Raw genomic sequence first — 19,100 nt, 5'->3', positions numbered from 1 at the left:
ACCAACAGGAGCACAACTAACTATCATCCAACGTCCCGTTTTGATTCACCCCATATCTCATCGGACAATATCAGATTGAAATCATTCATGTGGATACGACTGCACTCTATACTCATCATATGCTTTTGCGGATTGTAACCCTGGTTTTTATTCTTCTAATTCCAATTTCTATGGATTTTAACTCATCGTTATCTATACTCTCCTTCTATCTCTGTTTTCATTTTCCACTTAACCAGAACAGTGGAAGGATATCCTATACCACCCCCTGCACCCTCATCATGCATTCAACTAACTGTTTCCCCCGAACTAAAATGCCTCAAAGCATTTATACAACTTATTCCTTTCCCCATCCATTAGCAAACACCTAATAGTATTTTTTCAATCTATTCTCCTTTCCTTGTCATTTCCTCTTCTCCAACTTCCTCCCTCTACTCCTCTCCATATCTCCAACTCTCTCCCTATCCCTACAAATCTCCGCCATCCTCTTCATTTCCACGGCCCTCAACGGTTTCGGTTCCGATAATCCGCATTCCGCTTCTTTGACCACCATTATATCTCTTTTCTCACACTCGTCACTTTTATCTTCCCCTCTTCCCATCTTCCCACCAGCTTCCATTCCCCTCACCCTAACACTAACACTAATCCCCTTTCCCCCTCTCAAACCATCAATTCTTTTATCCTTTTCCCCCCATCCCACTAACCTATCCAGATCCTCATCTCTCCACCCTCCCTTCTCTCCAAGTTCCCGTTCCACCTCATTCCAATCAATACTACGACTCCCGTCTCTACTCATATGCATTCTCGCATCTCTCACTCCTCTTCTGAGAGGTAAGTGCGCTAATACATCTCCATCCTTATCCACACCACCTGCCGGAGAAAATTTGTTCCATTGACCAACCACACGGCCTCTGCTTCCTATTCTTGGTCCACTGCTCCCTAACCTCTCTCTTGATTTTCTCAGCGGGGTTGGAGAAGATACTTCAACAATTTGGATACCAACATCCTCATGTTTATCTTTTACGGGCCGCTCTTTTTCTTTTCCCTTGTTCTTCCCCTTCCCCTTCCATTCATCATTCGCCACAATGGCCATTGGAAAACCCGGATTAATTCTCCCCTTCCTCGCTTCCCCATCTCCATCTCCGTCTCTCCGTGGACTAATCTCAAATTTCTCCTTCCTCCCCTCAATTAACGTTTTTGTTCTCATTCTCATTTTACCACTATCCATCGCAAGTGTCCGTTTTCCCCTCTCCTCATCCTGTTTTTCCTTCCCAGGTCTTAGAAAAATACTCTCATCATTCTTCTTGCTCGAGATATCCTCAAATAATCTCATTTTCTCCGCTATCAACCCATTTCTTACTTGTTTCGGCTTTTTTATTCCCGAGCGTGGCCAGGTCTGAAGTACACTCTTCTCAGGTTGTGGAGTTACAGACGAATCATTCATAGGCGTTGGTGTCTGTTGACGTCTTTGCATTGCTATCTTCTCAGTTAATTCCAATGGCAAAATAGATACCCTCTGCATGATCGTTTCTGAAAGCACATTTTTTCTCGGCGAGGAAGTACACTCGGAGGATTTGTGACTCATTTGTTTTTGTTTTTGAATGGGGAGAGGAGGAAGATTTTGGGGATTATCAGGATTAGGAACACTTTTCTTACGAATGGGTGATGAAAAAACAGGAGGTGGTGGCGCCGGCGGAGGAACAGGGATAATTGCAGAACTCTCTCCTTCTTTTACTGGAGACACAATTCTTGGTCCTGCATCTCTTGATGCAGATCCGGGTAACACAGTTCCGGCAAACGATGCACCGCCATCAAATCTCATTCTCATATCCGCGACTTTCGATTTCGATCGGAAAGACGACGTGTCCTTTATTCGTTGGGGTTGTCTTACATCATCTTTCTCATCATGTTTCGGTATGGGAGGCACTGCATAGTTCTCCTGGAGAACCATTTTACTATCCTTACCTTCGGTTTTCCGGGCTTCGTTTTTGGCTTGATAGATGGCTTCGATTTTCTCGCTAATTTGGCTTCGTCGAGTATCAACATCTTTTTGTGCACCTGGTTTGGGACCTTTACGGCCAGGGATCGTTCGTCCTCTTGGGCGGGGAATTCTGGGGAGAGAGGGACCGCGGGTGGGGGTAGCGTTGGTTTCGTATCGGGCTAGGGAACTTCCGCGTGAATTGATGTCTGCTGGTGATGAAAGTCAGTTTGGCTAGGATTACGTGACTTATGGCTGAGTCTAGTGAGGAATCGGTTTGGAATGCAATCAACCTGCCTTTAGTTTCTGACTTTAGTCTCTTGAATACCTGTGGTCTTGTCGGAGAGGTATGAGGCGAAACCGTATTTGAAGATCTTGTCTTTTCCGAACTCCCCTGAGAAGCCAAGAAAGGATTCTGAACTGCTTCTCCAAAAACATTGCGTTGTTTTCTATGAGAAACTGGCGTATATTGCGCTTTTTGAGCTGAAGAGATCGTAGTACTTTTCTCTTTGGCCACTTCAGATGTTCTGGAGAAGTTCGTCGAGCCTCTCATTGTTGATTTAACGGTTGGTGTTTCAATAGCGGTGGTGTAGGAAGTTGAGGGAGATTCATTATTCCGATAGACATGGTGAGCTGGAGCAAATAGAGATGGAACACTTTTTGGAGGACTTGGTTTTGCAGGGCTCGAGGGAAATTTCTCGTCTGGACTTCCGTCGAAGAAGCGTATTCGGTCTTTAATCATGTTTCCGATTTGCTTATTTGGAGACTTTTTCGGGAGTGTGTAGGCTGGAGTTTCGGTTTTTTTACCACTCATATTCTTCGGAGTAGATATTGAGGAAACCATCCGATTTTCACTCTTCGACGGCGTCTTCATAGTATTTACCGGCTGCTTTGGAGTTCTCAATCGTCTCGATTGGAATTGCCTTTTCTGAGATCGGAGAAGTGTTGATTTAGTACTACTAGGCGTGTCTCCCCACGTATGATTCCTCATGTATTCCTCAATGAAAACATCGCCATCTCTAGATACATCCCTACTAGTCGGACTTAAAATGGTGGATAATCTTTTCTGTGAAGAATCTCGTGTTCTGCTCCTTTTTCGAGGGGAGTTTCGTGCCGAGTGTAATGGTGCAGGTTGGAGTGTGAAGTCTTGGATGGGAAGACTTAAAGCGTCCATGGCTTCGAATCTACCAACTAGACATCGAAGAGATGATTTTACAACTGTTTTTGACCTGATAAATATATGTCGTTAGTACTTTTTGAAATGGTAACAAAGATACTAGGTCCGTTGACTTAGATAGATCAACGTGCTGAAAAATCCTTACCGATAAAAGGTTTTGTTGTCTCTGCCGCTCCGCCCACGATCAGGAGTAGTTTGGCCATCCAGAGAAGAAGCTTTGGATCTTGATCTCCCAGCGGTAGATATCTCAGCATTCGAACGAACACTATTATGTCCATAAATACTACGACCACGTCCCCATGATCCATGGTAAGCCATATTTGCCATTCACAGACCGTGTAAATACTTGAAGTCAAAAGCAAATAGCAAGGAATACTATGAATGATATGATCACTGGCGTAAAGCAGCAAAATAGTTATGTTGTACAAGAAGGCAGCTGAACGAATGACGATATGAAGTTGCAATCTTATTTTGTGTATCTGATTCAAGAGGGAATACCATGGGTTGATGAGAAATGCTCCTTCCATTTATGATGTGAAGTCATTATAGACTAGAAATCGCGGTTGGCACTTGCCAAAACTATCAAGATGAAAAGTGTGACATCATCTCAAAGGAAGCCTTAATGTGTGATAATAATCCCATTCTCAGGAGACCTATTAGTTATTACAATATATTCATTTGCGTAAATACATTCAAAGAAGAAAAATCATGTCTGATTAGCTTCGCACCTGTGCAAATGCTCTGAATTAATACTCATTACCACTGTATTTCCAGACGTCGCCCCCATGAAACTGCCCAATCAATTATCCTCATCAAACTAGGGTATAGATCGCGCGTAACTTTACTTGAATCCACTCATCCCTTCTGAACTCCATACGATTTATTAATGCGTACACCCATGGCTTCAAGATCCATTTCCGTGCTATCTCTCGGAGCATGATTTGTCGTGTTGTCCTCGACAATACAGTCAATTGTGGTGACTTGGTCCATTACATTGCTGCCTTTTCTCATCATGGTGGCATTGCTTCCTTTCCTGGATGTAAAATCAAGTCGAGAGGATTGTGCGGTGGTGTCGCTGGCATATGTCTTTCGTGAGAAATTACCGCTTTGTGAACCTTGCATTGTGCGTGAACCAGTGAGGTTGGACACGTCGATAGTAGATGTTTCCTCGTCTGTTGCCATACCGGCCCAAAGTGAAGAAATGGGAAGTAAAAGTGCGACTGATGTAAGGGCAATAGTGCCTGCTTCTGGAAATGAAACTGGTGTCACATATTCGAGGATAGCAAAGATAGCTGTTTAATATTAGCTTATATTTTCATCGGATCATGGTATTGAATCCTTACAAGGTATAACCATGGTGCAACCACCCATAGCAGCAAGAATTCGCACGGCGCTCCATTGTCTCCATCCGTTTCTTCGGCGATTGTAAAGAGTCCATACTAATTTTCCAGTGAATATGAGAGAGAAGAACCATATCGAGATTGTCTCTGTTACCAGGGTTCCTTTGACTAGCCATTGCATTGGCACAGACGAGGCAGATGTTGCCAAGATGGCCACTGAATTGACGACCGTTGCGGCGAATCTAAAACCAATTGCTAGTAAGGCAATGATAGCAGAGAGCGTGGTGAGGATAATTCGATGTAAATTATCCAAGTTCTTACAAACAGTGTGAGCTTGAAGATATAAAGACATATTGACTGTGATTGTCATGCAAAGAGGAATGACACTACCAGCAACACTAGAAGCATACGACGATCGCGGCACCCTACTGAAATCAAACGTGAAAGCGGCGTAGAAGTCGTTGAAACCTTGAAGAAAATAGATGGCATAGAGCATGGCGCGGAGGAACCCGAAAATGAGTGAGAGGGTATTGAGGAAAAAGAGGAGGGATTTGCGCTTGGCAGCTTTGGTAAGGACGACGACGACGAAGAACATCAATAAACAAGCTCCAGCTTGGGTACCATAATTGATACAACTAGCCACGTTGTAGTAGTAGAAAGTATCGATGTCGAGCGGGGTGATAGACACAGTCGTAATACCATCGGCCATGAGAATGGCAATGCTCTGGGTGAGTGGATCGAAGTTAGAACTATTGGCAGCCATCCTTGATTTGGACGTTTCCAGAGGGTTTTGAATCGTCGGTATGATAAGTTATCGAAGTAGAAGATGTTTTGAAGAAGTAATATAGAAAGAAAATTTTAGCCTAGCAAAGACAGCTATGATAGAACTATCGTATAGAGCGTTTAGAGATGCTGAAGGGTCGAGATGACACGCTGATTATAGGACGGGAGGGAAGTTTATATCCAAAATGCGTCAAGAAATTTTTGAACTACCTAAAAGATGACGAGTCGTGCTCTTAACGACACTGTCTCTAAATAATATCAAGTGCATTACTTTGCTATATTATTGTGGATATAAAATAAATCTGACGAAGATCAAGGTCTCGATAACATCACAGTCGATATCACTGTTGAGAACAATGGAGACTCTCCTTAGTATTGTTCGATTTTACCGAAATAGATCACACTAACGCGAGATTTCAAGCACCAAATAATGAGAGGAATCTCAATACAAGACGAAACAGGAACATGTTGTTCACAGTCAACGTTGACCCAGGCTACTTGGTTAAGATCAATTAGGAATTGGAAATATGATTCAAAAGCATCAAAACTTCAACGCAATTCAGACATATGAGTACATGATATTTGTGACGGGTGTTCTTAGCATTGTCCGTGATACCTTCGTATTGTTGTTGTAGGCGAGCCACATGAAGCCACATGAAATATTGAGCAAAAGAAGTGAATTTTTGGTGTATGAATTAAAAGGGGAAGTAGAACGGATCATCGCTAGGCAGGTAACAGGACAGCATCATTTCAAACTTCGTGTCACAAATGAATCAAGATAATAATGATGCTCTGCTCGACATAACATCTAATCCGAGGTGAAGGTATTGCAATTGACTGTCAAGAAAATTGCAAAGTTGTAAGACAAAAATATGCCAAGATTCTAAATTTGGCATAAGGTTCACGTGCTGGAATCGAAGGGTTGTGGCAACATTATTTTGCGGGCCGTTTCAATGCATCGAAGCCTCGCAGTCAGTCTGATGTTGTGTATCAATCAATCTACATGTATAGATAACACTTCTGCATGTTACCGTTATTGACATACCACAACTTCTTGAAAGATCAATCTGATGTGTTGAGCTCAAGCTGTCCGCCATCTAAACCGGAATGCTGCCGGAGAATCCATGTGTAAGATATCGGTAACTCGCAGAGCCGGTAGGACGAGTATGTCAGAGGCACGCATCGGATTCGGAACGCTTTCCTTCCTCTACCATATTTGGAGAAAAGAGGTGATTCCGACCGGATGAGACCCGAATTTCCCATTTTGTCTTTGTGAACTATGGATGCATACCTTATGAAAATCAAATGTCGGTAATCAGCGTACAGTCACCGTGCACTTCTATTAGCCAAAACTCCACAAAACGCGTTTTTTCACGCGTTACACTCCCATAATCACATTTTATTATTTTAATTATGCTTTCAATTTATAATACACAATGTATTGGAGGTATACAAAATAATTCTTATAAGCATCTTACTCTATATATACACAGCAAAATAGTTAGTAAGGCAGAGGAAGGCCTCAGTTCCTATCGAATTGCAAAGAGCTTTAGATTCTTTTGCGAAATTATATGATATACCCTCTTGCAAGATCTAATATATAATAATAGCATATGCCTATTATATGCCAATCAATCTAAATTATATATTGAATAAAACAAATGAATGCTATTACAATATATACAATTGTTTTCAAAAGCTATATATAAATAGATCATTCAAAAGGTTAGGCTTGATTATAGTATTAGAATTATTAAGAGAATTTTGACCGAATATAATATAATTAATTGGAGATATAAGAAAAGATTAGAGCTTATATTAGCATATATTACTAAATGGCTTAAATAATACTTAGCTTATAGAAGGTTAACTATTAAAGAATGAGGTCTAATTATATAATCAGATAAATGCTTTATAAAGCAAGAAAGAGGAAAAAGATTAGAATAATGCTTCCATATTAGCTTTCAGAAATGAAATTCAGAAATGATTGAAACATATGATACAAATAAGAATATAAAGATTATATACTAAAAAAACTTTTGGGATATTAGGAGAAGTAATCTATATATAATGAATAGGGATTTTGAGAGTGCAAAATATAGATATAGTATTAAATCTTACCTCAAGGTTCTTGAAGTTGAAATAAGCCCTATTTTCGAAAAGCTTAATCCAGGGTATAAATTTATACAGAATAATGCTTTTATTTATTATACCTATAAGATACGAGATTGATTTCAAGAGAAGGAGATCCCTTTATTAAAGGATTAGTCTCCTTATTCCCCTAATCTCAATTCTATAGAGTATATATAATGGGCCCTAAAGATAAGGGTATATAAAATGTTTTTTAATATTATTATTAATAAAAACGAATTAGAATATACTTATCAAAAACTAAAGAATTGTTTACAGATAGCTTGGAATATATTGAATAAAGAATTATTTAATAATTTGAGAGCTAGTATACCTTCTAGAATTGAGGCTTATATTACAGCGAATAGTTAGTATATTAAATATTAATAGATTGAGAGTTAACAATAAAACAATTTTTATATATATCAATAATATAAGAATGCATTATTTATTTATTCAAATTTGATAATTTTATAATTCTTGATTGATTTAATATTTAATATTGAAAAAGGGTGGTGCAATATGTGACACCATAAAATAAGCGGGGGGGCGGATATAAGTGGCCTAGTACTGTACGTCGGTTCCAAAAAAGACACACTGCAATACTGCAAGTTCCCCTCTGACGACTTCTTTCCAAAACTTCACCCAATTATTAGAGATAACAATACCTACCTACGTACTTAGGTATTCATAAATTTACACTAAATTTTCTTCTTCTTCGCTCATTATATATGTCCCTTTTGGTGACCCCAGTCCAAGTCATAAAAAGATCCAAACCAGCCTACCAACTGCACTGGGGCTTGGTATGAGATTTTGATGAAGAGGTTTTGAGAATATATGTGAAGGTAAAGGGTAAGCTACTTTATGATGTTACAGTCTTGAGGAGTGAGTTGTGGGAAGTATTTTATGTTTAGGGATAGAAATAAACTATGCATAAAGGGAGTCGCAGAATATATAGACACACTCAGGTCTGCGGTTTCAGTGACCCAAATGCTCTTTTAGTATTGAATCCTTTGAATGTGGGACAGACTTCTTGGTATGCGATTGATTCTGTGTCTATGTTGTGTGTGATATTTATTTGGGTATTGTTTTGACGATTGTAGGTTTGTATCCGGATCGTTGAGAAGCGAGACATACATTGGAAATTTTACATATATGTAAATTATCTAAATATTCTTGGGAGTCGTGTATAAAGCCCAAAAATACCGCGGAACGCAAGCAAAGAAGAAGCTCAAAGCTGTATCGCTTAAAATTTTAATCAAATCACAATCACAATAAGAAGCAAGAAAAGAAGAAAGGTTTTGATCAGCATAATTAAGATTTAAATAATGAGCGTGCTCAGCATCTATGAAAGGACTTTATGTGTATAAGGAAAGTATAAGTCAATTCATCATCACAATATCTATAGGACCACCCACTCTTCTAGCTCTGGAGAAGAAATCGCAGATCTCATTCTCCATCGCTAGCAAGAGTCCACCACAATACAAAAGAAATTTCTAACACAAAGGGAATTCCGAGCCACTTATAAACCAATAATAACCATTAATCGTATAACCTGTTCCATCTCCATACCACTTGGGTGCATTACCCACTATCGACCATTGCTAGCATATTGAAGATGCTTATTCGGATTCGGTAGCGAGAGCACGGGCAAAGCGGCGCTTGCTGAGGTTGTACTCGATCGCACGCTTCTTGGCACCAGCGGATTGGGTGAAAGCAACGGATCCACCGAAAGGACCAGCGAGAGCGCTGTTCTGGACCTTGGCAACACAGACGTTGGAGGCGCCACCGACAGAGCCGGAGCAAGTCATACCAGCTGGCATTTGAACAGCCATTTGGAAATCAGTGGTTTGAGCGGCGGAAAGACCACCGATACCGATACCTGGAACGTTCTGAGTAACTGCAGCCTTCTTGAAAGCAGCTGGGTCAGTTCCACCGGAAGTGGCGTCGACCATTGCGGTCAATGGTCCGGCACCATCTTGGTTGACTTGATGGAAGGTCATCTTAACAGTTCCATCATCAGCGCAGGTTGGCATGCCAGATGTGGCACCGGCACCCATAGCGGCCTTGACACCGGTCTCTGAAGTGCCGGATGGAGTCTTGGCACCACCATCAGCGGCGCGGACAACGAGAGAGCGTCTGTGCATGCTGGCAGCGTGAATTTCACGAGCTGCAACAGCGGCAGTGCTGTTGGCATCACCTCCCATGAACATGGAGATCATCTTGGCAGCGCTGACTGGACCAGTGGAAGTGCGACCAAGAGCAGAAGCCTTGGAAGTACCCATCTCATTAGCTCTGAGGATGGAAGTGTCAGCCTCAGAACCGCAACCTGGGGTTGGGCAATCACGAGGAGTTCCATCGGCGACTAGATAAATATGTTAATAGGATGAAGCTAAGAAAGAAGAAGAAGCTATGAGCAAGAGATGAGAAAAACTTACCAGAGAGAGCTGGCATGTTAACACCGTTGGCACCTTGGACTTCAGTGACGACACCGTGGGCGAGGACGTTGGTGGCAGCGAAGGCCAAAAGAAGGATTGATGAAGTATATTGCATTTTGAAGGTAGTTGGTTGGTTGGTTGATTGGTTGATTGGTTTTAAAGTTGAAGAACTTGGAAAGTATTAAGGATAGTTTGTGTAATTAAATTTAAAGCGACCGGCGCAAGATGGAAAGATTGTAAGATAAAATGAAGTGAAGAAAAGATGCTGAAGATGCTGATGATGAAAAAAATATATTCCACTGGGAGAATGAACGTTCTTTATACAAAATTCCACTACTGCCAGAAGTCAAAAAGCTTGGTTGAATGAAAAGAACGGATGCCGAGCAAGGAACTGCATTGGTGTGCTTGGCCATATTCTCTCCATAAACGTTTCAAAAACATACATCTAACCAAGAACTTTGGTGATACTAGTCCGAGACGTCCAAGACCTGACCACGATTTGTTATTGCAGTCATGACTTGGTAAGGACCTGGATTCTTTGAGCCTCGATCTGCGATTTTTCCATGCAGAACAATTCAAACTAAGGACGGAGCTTTCTTTCGAGAGACCTAACTTTTTCAAGAATAACCAATGGCAAAACACAATGTTTCTTGGTCGATCATGCAATGCTGGGGTGTGAGATTACCCGTGGACCATCTCGAATCCATGGAGATGAGCCTCTCGAATCTTTCATCTTTGCTTCTCAACCCTAAGGCTGATGCTTTGAGTGTTTGGACTTTGCTCTTTCGTAGAACTAGATGACTAGTATCGGTATTCGGAAGTTGCTATTGGCTTCTTATCTGTTTCGAGTGGGCATGGTCATAGAGGCTAAGCTTGTTTCGACATCACAATCAGCTTCTGGGATATGAACAATGTCCAACTTCCATAAACACTGACAATTAGAATTAGCCTCTAAATCGCAGCAATAGCTGCAAAGGTCTTAGCTGCCGCAGATGCTCAAAATCTCCTGAAGGCCGTGCGGTTGTCTGGGAATGTGCACCTTTAAAATTGTGAATCTCCAATGACCGTGTGTTTCTACACAGGGAACAATTATAATGGGGAAACCCATTCGCAGGCCTAGCCATGACTGGAATTGTTGGCGACAAAACCCAACATTTTGGAAACACTCCTCTGTAGCAAAGTCAACATCAGCCACAATAGTTTGAACCTCAGCTACTTCACCATTGCAGCTTCTTACACGAATACTAATTCTGTGACGATATCGTCAATGTAGTCACCAGCACCTGTGTACGAAATGATGTTTTGTACATGACACGGAGTACATCCTCGTCCCAAGTTCCATCTGTTCAGTTTCAATGACTACTACGCCTCAGACGACTTTAAACATCTCCGTTCATGCTTTACCAAACAACCGAAAATTCGTTCTGGGTTATTTGATTCCGGCCGATATGATCTAAATCATTTTCGATGGCATTCATCGTAAAAAATGCAAACAATGTAAACAATGAAATTTTGCTGAGATACAAACAGATCGTCATACCGTATTTCTCTGGCGGTATGGCGTTTCATTTCGAAGTTCCAACCTCTACGAAACCTGAAAAAGAAATTAGGACGGAGCTGGGAGTCTGTGGTAACATTAGCTCAACACGTGACTTGCAATTATACGCTATGACAAGACATTTCCTACCGGCACTTCGCCATCGACTACACTTCATAAAAAGCGTAATGAAAGGCAGACGTTTGCCACAGTATGAAATACTCATAACCTTCAGAGCTTTCATTCTTACTTTGCTCATCTTTTTACCATGGTCTTAATAATCTTCATCCGTCTTGCTAAACGACAGAACCAAGACCCACTGGCATTTTGAAATGACTTGTCTTTGGCAACAATTTTCACACGAGCTTCCTTTGAATGAGTCAATCGGCGTCTATAAGGAACTTCCCCGAAGCATCCCTCGACATAGTATTTCGCCTTCCATGATCTCCCTGCGTGTACGGTAGCAATCACGATATTCCTCCGTATCTTACGTACGTACATAAGTATAGCGGCTCCCTTAGGATCCTTTAAGCAAGCACCAAACTTACCCATTCATGTCGAGAGGGTTAATAGCCAATCCGAAAGAGTTCGTATGCGAAGCTATTCATATCCTTCTTGGAGAGGTTATATAGATGATCAACAAAATATTTATCCCTCAAGAAGATGTCTTCATCAATGTGTAAACGTAGGTGAATGACCTCAAGTGATTGGTCTTCTACGGTACAAGTGCTTTACTTTTTTTTTTCTAATCGATCCAGATTCATCTGATTGAGATGCAACTATAGCGGTTTAGATCCTTTCTTCAATTCGAGTAAATATAAAGAGTGATCAGGAATACATAATAAAAGTTAAAAGTGTTCGAGCTCCCCATATATCCGTGTTCCCCATGAGCCAAAAAACGATGATTTACAGTCACCATATACAGATAATGGCCGATTACTTGAATCATATCAAAAAATAGCGATTTGTTGTATTTTATATAATGATTTATAAATATTTATAATATTATTATTTTAATAAAACTTTCAGAGTGTATTATCTATATAATAATAATTTATACTTCCAATTTTCAGATTCTAAAAATAATTAAATAGTTAGATTTCTATTATTATAATAATACCTTATAAAAGTTCCTTAATTTCGTTTATTTTACTAGTAAATTCTAGAATTTCTAAATTGATTTATTTCAAAGCTATATAATATAATCAAGAAAAATCCTAAAAATAATTAATTCATTTTTTTGAAATCCTTCATTAAAGTTTAATAAAATTATATAAATATAAATTGATAATTCAAATAAAATTGTGTTAATATCTATTCATTTTAGAAATAAGTTTTGGTATGATTTAGGTGATCGGCCATTATCTGTGCCCTAGTACTGTACGAAAGCGAAAGCCTTCTTCCCTGTTGGCAGATGACGATTTAATGCCAGCTTTTGGGCACAGTTCAAGCATCATCTTAGACGGTATCACAGCCTATCGTCCCGGTCACCATAAACAAGGTTCAGTCTCTGAAGATTACAAACGATTACCGACATCTATTAGCAACTACTCTCACTCTTAATTTCCCCAGAGTCCCTCTCTTGTAGAACCGATACCAACCGCTAGGGCGATCTTTTCCAGGATTTCCTGAACGTACCAGGAGAATGACCCGGACGACCCTGAGGATGAAGACTATGCTTGTCCCAACGTTGAGGATGACTCTCAACCTACAAAGCAACAGAAGCAGCTCTTACTACATGTTTTGGATGATACGGACGATGAAGATGTACGACCTGTAAAACGACAAAAGCGATTTGCAGTATCTACAACGGAACTTTCTACATTTCCGTCTTCAAAAGCTGGGCAAAGTGATATGTATTGACTACAGTCTTCTGAGAACTCATTCCCAGAAGCAGATAACTTGGCAGCTGCTGAATATTGTGATTTCTTATTGTATGCTTTCTTGCACATATTATGATCGGCGCTGATACATCATATACGCCCGAGATTGATCTACTATACATAACAGAGAGCTCTAGTATCATTTTCCATCTCATAAGTCGGGGGATATGGACTGAGAGTTGTTTAGGGAGCAGGTAGTGATTCCTGATAGACATGCTCGAAGAGACACGAAAATTTTACCCCGCAAAGGTGGCGCTGCAAGCATTTTAAGAGAGTGTTTCATGGATGAGCAGCAAAAGCTGGTAGTCAAGCTCGTTGTTTGCAAGAACAAATCTCGCGAGGATATCAGGCGGTATTTTCCGTGCTTTACATTGTAGTCATTGAAGGAGAACTACAAGAAGCGGGGTAATACACCTCGAAAGCGGGGTCAAAGGCTGGCGTAGAGTGGTGGTCTCCCAGGCAGTAATGTTCAAGTCCTTACGGTCATAGGTACACTAAAATTTGCGAGACTCAGCTGGGCTGGGAAGCCTCTCGGTTAGCTGGCCGCCAACTGCATTCTTCACTTGGTTACATTTGCTAGGCTTGAGTCAACGGCTACACGATCTGAAATATCATACACGTCTTGCGGGTTATATGCTTGCGAGACTGATGGTCCAGAGATCTTTCCGGTTAACATTCCCGATTGCATTTTCCAGAGATTGAAGAAAAAGGTGGTGTCTAGGTAAACCAAGACAAGGCATGAATCTCGATACTTTTGTATGCTTTCATATTATTTTCTTTCTAAAATATTATGTGATGTTCTTCGGAGAACGAACAGATGCAAAGCTGAGATAGTATCGCGGGTTACCCAAGAAATGGTATATATCATGGTGCATACTTGTATACTTCGCAAATTGTTTACATATCTATTCACTGATATGTCAGGTGGTATTCTCGGGAGATTGAAGCTGATGGGAGTTGTACAAATTATATAAACATGGCGCATATCATGTTACTTGTATGCTTACATACTTGACCAAGCGACTGTTGTGCATTCATATGTTAAGCTGTGCTCTCTGAAGATTTGATCAGGAGAAAGCTGAGATAGCGGCACAGGAAACCTCAAATTTGCACAATCTACTAGACATTCCAGGTCATTCGTAAGCCGCTAGACCCGTGAATATGATAGGGCTAGCTGTGATTAAACAGAAGAATTGGCTTCCAAAAGCCGGGTTAATAGGTAATTTCCAGCAAACTTACCAAAATTTGAAATGCTAGGTTCTAGCAGCCATCACTCGGATCTGTCTCACAACCCCGCACTTGCAGAATCTAGAACACTGTGAGCAGGAATCCCGTCTGAGCATCGCTGAAGTATTGTTACGTATCACTTGATACGTTGTAAAGGCTTGGGTCGAGTTGCATTGAGATAACTTCACAATCCGTCAAAATGAATATGTGTCAAAGTTGCTCTGAACATATGGGTAAGGGATTGGGTGAGAAAAGATATCTCCGACGAATACATTTCCAAATCTGCGCCAAGGTAATTGTTGCATGTATAGGACCAACTCGAATATATAAAGATCGGTTTTCCTGAAGACAGACAGTTGAATCTGCACAACATCTCCCTCTATTCTACAATACTACCTGGCTGTTCACATCATCGTTCTCTACTCTATACTATCACCTGGCTCTACAATAGATAGCTACTCGAAATGGCTAGATTTTTTCTATTCACTTTACTTGCGTTTGGTGAGTTCTCTGGTTATGACAAACAAGCTCAAAATCTCTGATTAACCTTTGACATAGGTATCACTACGTTCGCAACACATCTTCCATCCCGCCAAAATAGCGTCTGCGCGATCTGGTGTGCAGCCAATTTCGCGAGTCCGGGAGCTTGTACATCACAAGCTGCCCACGGAACAGGACCTTGCTATACCTGTGGTCCTCTTGCGGCCAACCCTGCGCAAGCACTGTGCAGTGGCACTTGTGTTGATACTAGTATAAGCAGTGCCAACTGTGGATCATGTGGCAATTCGGTACGTGTCGTTTTGACCTTGAGTCTTCTTGGTTCTCTCTAACCTCACTAATACTGTTATATTTAAAGTGTGGGAGCTCAGATTGTGTAGGCGGTGTTTGCGCCCTAGCCTGCCCTTCTGGGCAAATACTATGTAATAATGTTTGCGTCAACACTCAGACTGACAAAAAGAACTGTGGAAGCTGTGACTTTATGGTATGTGTTACCTTGTTTTTGTGTACTTAAAAAATGCTCTTCAGATCTTGCTAACGTTTTTGAAGTGTCCCAACCCATGTCCCAGCGGAACAACACCCTTGATATTCTGTCAACAAGGAACTTGTGGTTTCGGGTGTCTTGACTAACCCTAGCCCTAGTGTGACTCAGTGCAGAAAAGCAGGCTGAATGAGAAGAAGGGTCAAATGAGGGAAAGTTGAACGATCATGATATAACACTTAGCCACTCCTGGCAAATCATACTGTTTCTGTTCTTGATTTTACTATTTACGTGTTGCGACCTGAGCAGGACACACGACTATTTGGTGGACCTTAGGCTCAGCGATTAGCTAATCATGGCAGGAAAACATGATTTCTTATGTTCTGACTGTCCTACTGAATCTTACCGGCCCCATTGGGAATATAGGAGTGGGAGATAATGGGAGAGATAAGTCAACGAGGGACGAAGGTCTACCGAATCAGAATCTTCTTTTCTCGGTAAATGGAGCTTTGTGCTCAACTCGAGTAGCAATTCTATCACTCAGTTACAACTGTCTGAAACCACTAGCTCAATTTCTGTGACGAACAAGTAGATTTATATGTAGGATTTGATGGAGAGAAGTTTAAGAATCAAGTGGAAGATCAATTGCTGGAGGTGATAGGAAGATGGAAAGATAGTTTCCATCTTGATCATTCATCTCTCTCTGAGAACTACTACCAAAACACGCATTTAGAATTTATTATATTAGCCCCTTGCCTCGAAGAAGAGCAATATAAATTTGAAGAATACAAATGTCTCTTTCTACTCGATAGAGTCACCAACAATAAGCAAAAGACGATATACTGACGCAATTATTAGCAGTGTCTATATCGATCAACTACATCCTATCACCACGCTGCATTATACTATCCACCACACCTACATTGTCCACTACCATCCCTTCTCACCACCCCTCATCTCAAGACAAAAGTCCTGTCTGCAAGCAGTTTATATTATACCCAGACCCCCTACAAAAATATTAAGCAGAACGAATGCCTTCATTCTGTCGCTTATTTTTGTATTTATAATATACTTAGCGAGGAGGCTAGCATAATAGCAATCCTTATATGAGAGTTAATTTTGTAAATATCTTCTTCGTCTGAATGTGATATGAATAACCGAGACTCATATTATGTCACCTATACTTTCCTCATACAAGCAGCCACCATTTGTGCTTTTCAAATGGCCACAATCCAATATCATCGACAGCTCGGAATCTTCCATAATTGGCATTATTTCATTTCTTAAATTCAGTCGCATATCCGCTTCAAGTAGCAATTTGTTCAGCATCATGCTCCATAGACTACCCATGAATGGAGATACATGCGATAGGTAGCCGGTACGAGACAGATCGATGCCTTACCATCCCAAGGGTAAATATTGATTGCCCCGCTTTCGCAAACAAATATTGCGACACATTCCCTCTGGGTGTAATTGAGATTCACAACAAGATCACAGGCGAGTTTCTGACGGTAAGCTGTGAACGGAACTCCCGAAGCATAACGATAAAGGATGATGTGTATACTGATCCTTCTCGATCGGCACCTATTATCTATATGATAGATAGTATTAGCGGCTCCCACAAGATTTTCGGTAATCAGCGAGACAAGTCGAAGGATTATTGTTCAAGGGGGATCCTCACGTGACCCAAATCCTTCCGAATCCCGAAAAGGAATTATTTCGCAGGATGACTCGCTGAGGGGCAAATCACGATGAGATTGATGGCGAATTTAGGGTTTCCGAGATCGTGAGCATCGTATCTCAATGCTTATAATGCCCCTCCAAGGAATTTAGTCGTACGAAATACGTACGTGTATGAAGTACGAAGACGATGTGTATGAATCAGTCAATAGTTTCCCCGAGATTGCACGTCTCTTCAGCCGATGACGGTCCGATGCCACCGTGCCTACCAGTTCAATGGTCCGTTTTTTTACATGACACATGGATGGAATACAACAAGCGACATATGCAATATGTAGAGAGCCGACCGGCTGAACTTGTTTGATAAAGTTCCAGTTCTGTCGATCTTTGCATAATCTGGAATTGATGGTATCATGATGAGTAAATGTGGAGGTTTTTAGAACATTCAAAGTAATTTCAGGTTAAGAGGTAGTTACATTGATGGCGACATATTGATCTAATCGGTTCCTCCATACTAAAGTTTGTTAATTGTTAGTTAGATTCCCCAAAAGCAACCCTAGAAAGGGCCAGAAAGGCTTCAGCAAGTGATCAACCGTTGATACCGACCTTGGCACACCTGAGCCGGTTTGAAGGTAGTATTTTCTCGAAATCTATGGTTGCATTATCGTAGCCGCGTTTCCCTGTTGAACTTCATCTGTTAACACCAACCCCTTCATCTGTCCATTCGCGTATTTCGTGCCAACCATCAATGCCGTCCCCAAACCATCTACCCAAACATATTACTTTGAAAGCCGCCTCATCGGACGACTATGATGACTATGGCTGGTTGAAACTTTTTAGAGAACATTAAATCCCGCCTTTCCACTTTTTATGTACAAGGAAGCTCCCTACTGCATTATTTATAAATGGTAAATCAACTTGGGTATGTCGGCTCCAAAACTCGTAAAATATAGAAACATTCATTAAGAAAAAGTATCCGCTGTGCGTATTCAGCTGAAAGATGCCCACAAGATAATTAATTGGATCCAATCAGGGACCCTTAACTGCAATTACCCGAAGCGCTATCCGAAAGGCGTCGTAAAAATGAAGGATAGTGTCGACTACTGAAGATGATGTGAGCTGAACTCGAGATCAATCTTGTTCCATTTTCTCCATCTTCACCATAAACTGGATATTACGAGTAAGAGAATTATGAGTAAGGATGCTGGGCTTAGGTAGGAAGTAAAACATATTCAATTTGGATAAAATAATACTTACACGACCTTTGTTCCTTTTAGATCATCCAGGAAGTCCCAGCGAGCGTCAAAAGGGTACAAGATGTAAAATTGTATTGGTTTCTAGATAAATAGATTCTTTGGACCTTGATCAATCCAATCTCTCTATCGATAATTGACGGGGTAACTGCAATGCCAGTATCACAAGCAAGTACGCATTGCATGGCGCTCTACAGGGTCAATAATGGATAAGGACTTGATAAAATAGATCATACTAAGTAGGGCTTGGCATGGGTCTTTCAAGAGGCCTACTTCCCAAGTACGGATACTCACCAAGACAATATGACAATTCCCAACTTTTGCCATCTATCTCATTGCATTACCTGCTTTATTGCATGCAGGCAGACATCCACCGGTCGATAAATCCACAATCCCATAAACATCACCAACTTTCCGATTGTTGGTTCTAACGCCGAGCTTACATTTAATAACCCTATGGTGCAACATAACTTTACCAGCCCAGCATATATACAATCCAGCAACCGTCGTCTCATCCATCCATCTCATCCCACCATTGACATGAGATTGGTGCGAGATACGGCGGCACAATCAGCCGCGTTTGTTGACGTATAATTCCTCATCTGATTCGCACTTCTACTCGGATGATGAATAAATGAATGGTATGTTATGCGCTGAGATAATATAGTGGTACATCAGGTAGGCATATAATGGTACCT

The 19,100-nt window shown here is 41.0% G+C and overlaps 4 protein-coding genes across 4 annotated transcripts; 1 reads left to right on the top strand and 3 right to left on the bottom strand.

The window, feature by feature from the left end:
- Nucleotides 1-400: 400 nt before the first annotated feature.
- On the bottom strand, nucleotides 401-3,470 carry EAE97_004496 (uncharacterized protein; the record flags this gene model as incomplete). The annotated part of the gene is made up of 3 exons (XM_038875008.1): nucleotides 401-2,187; nucleotides 2,273-3,204; nucleotides 3,298-3,470. 3 exons carry the CDS (start codon nucleotides 3,468-3,470, stop codon nucleotides 401-403), a joined length of 2,892 nt encoding a protein of 963 aa, XP_038734452.1.
- A 537-nt stretch (nucleotides 3,471-4,007) lies between these two features.
- On the bottom strand, nucleotides 4,008-5,255 carry EAE97_004495 (uncharacterized protein; the record flags this gene model as incomplete). The annotated part of the gene is made up of 2 exons (XM_038875007.1): nucleotides 4,008-4,444; nucleotides 4,496-5,255. 2 exons carry the CDS (start codon nucleotides 5,253-5,255, stop codon nucleotides 4,008-4,010), a joined length of 1,197 nt encoding a protein of 398 aa, XP_038734451.1.
- Nucleotides 5,256-8,704: 3,449 nt separating this feature from the next.
- EAE97_004494 (uncharacterized protein) lies at nucleotides 8,705-11,399 on the bottom strand. The gene is made up of 2 exons (XM_038875006.1): nucleotides 9,844-11,399; nucleotides 8,705-9,770 (listed from the first exon to the last, which is right to left on the bottom strand). Exons 1-2 carry the CDS (start codon nucleotides 9,956-9,958, stop codon nucleotides 9,028-9,030), a joined length of 858 nt encoding a protein of 285 aa, XP_038734450.1. The 5' UTR covers nucleotides 9,959-11,399; the 3' UTR covers nucleotides 8,705-9,027.
- Nucleotides 11,400-14,954: 3,555 nt separating this feature from the next.
- Nucleotides 14,955-15,618, top strand: EAE97_004493 (uncharacterized protein; the record flags this gene model as incomplete). Its single annotated transcript, XM_038875005.1, has 4 exons — nucleotides 14,955-14,991; nucleotides 15,049-15,278; nucleotides 15,347-15,472; nucleotides 15,538-15,618. The coding sequence occupies 4 exons, from the start codon at nucleotides 14,955-14,957 to the stop codon at nucleotides 15,616-15,618; spliced, it is 474 nt and encodes a 157-aa protein (XP_038734449.1).
- Between the last annotated feature and the right edge of the window lie 3,482 nt (nucleotides 15,619-19,100).

Source organism: Botrytis byssoidea, assembly GCF_014898295.1.
Source record: "Botrytis byssoidea strain MUCL 94 chromosome Unknown BBYS_007, whole genome shotgun sequence".
NCBI classification, from domain to species: domain Eukaryota; kingdom Fungi; phylum Ascomycota; class Leotiomycetes; order Helotiales; family Sclerotiniaceae; genus Botrytis; species Botrytis byssoidea.
The sequence above is the reverse complement of the archived record's forward strand: the minus strand, read 5'-3'. Positions and strand labels throughout refer to the sequence as shown.

Bases quoted from the DNA above. Each gene is read 5' to 3' on its own strand.
- EAE97_004494 (XM_038875006.1), bottom strand. From the start codon at position 9,958: ATGCAATATACTTCATCAATCCTTCTTTTGGCCTTCGCTGCCACCAAC. The intron at 9,771-9,843 runs GTAAGTTTTTCT...ATATTTATCTAG, and splicing joins TAACATGCCAGCTCTCTCTG to TCGCCGATGGAACTCCTCGT.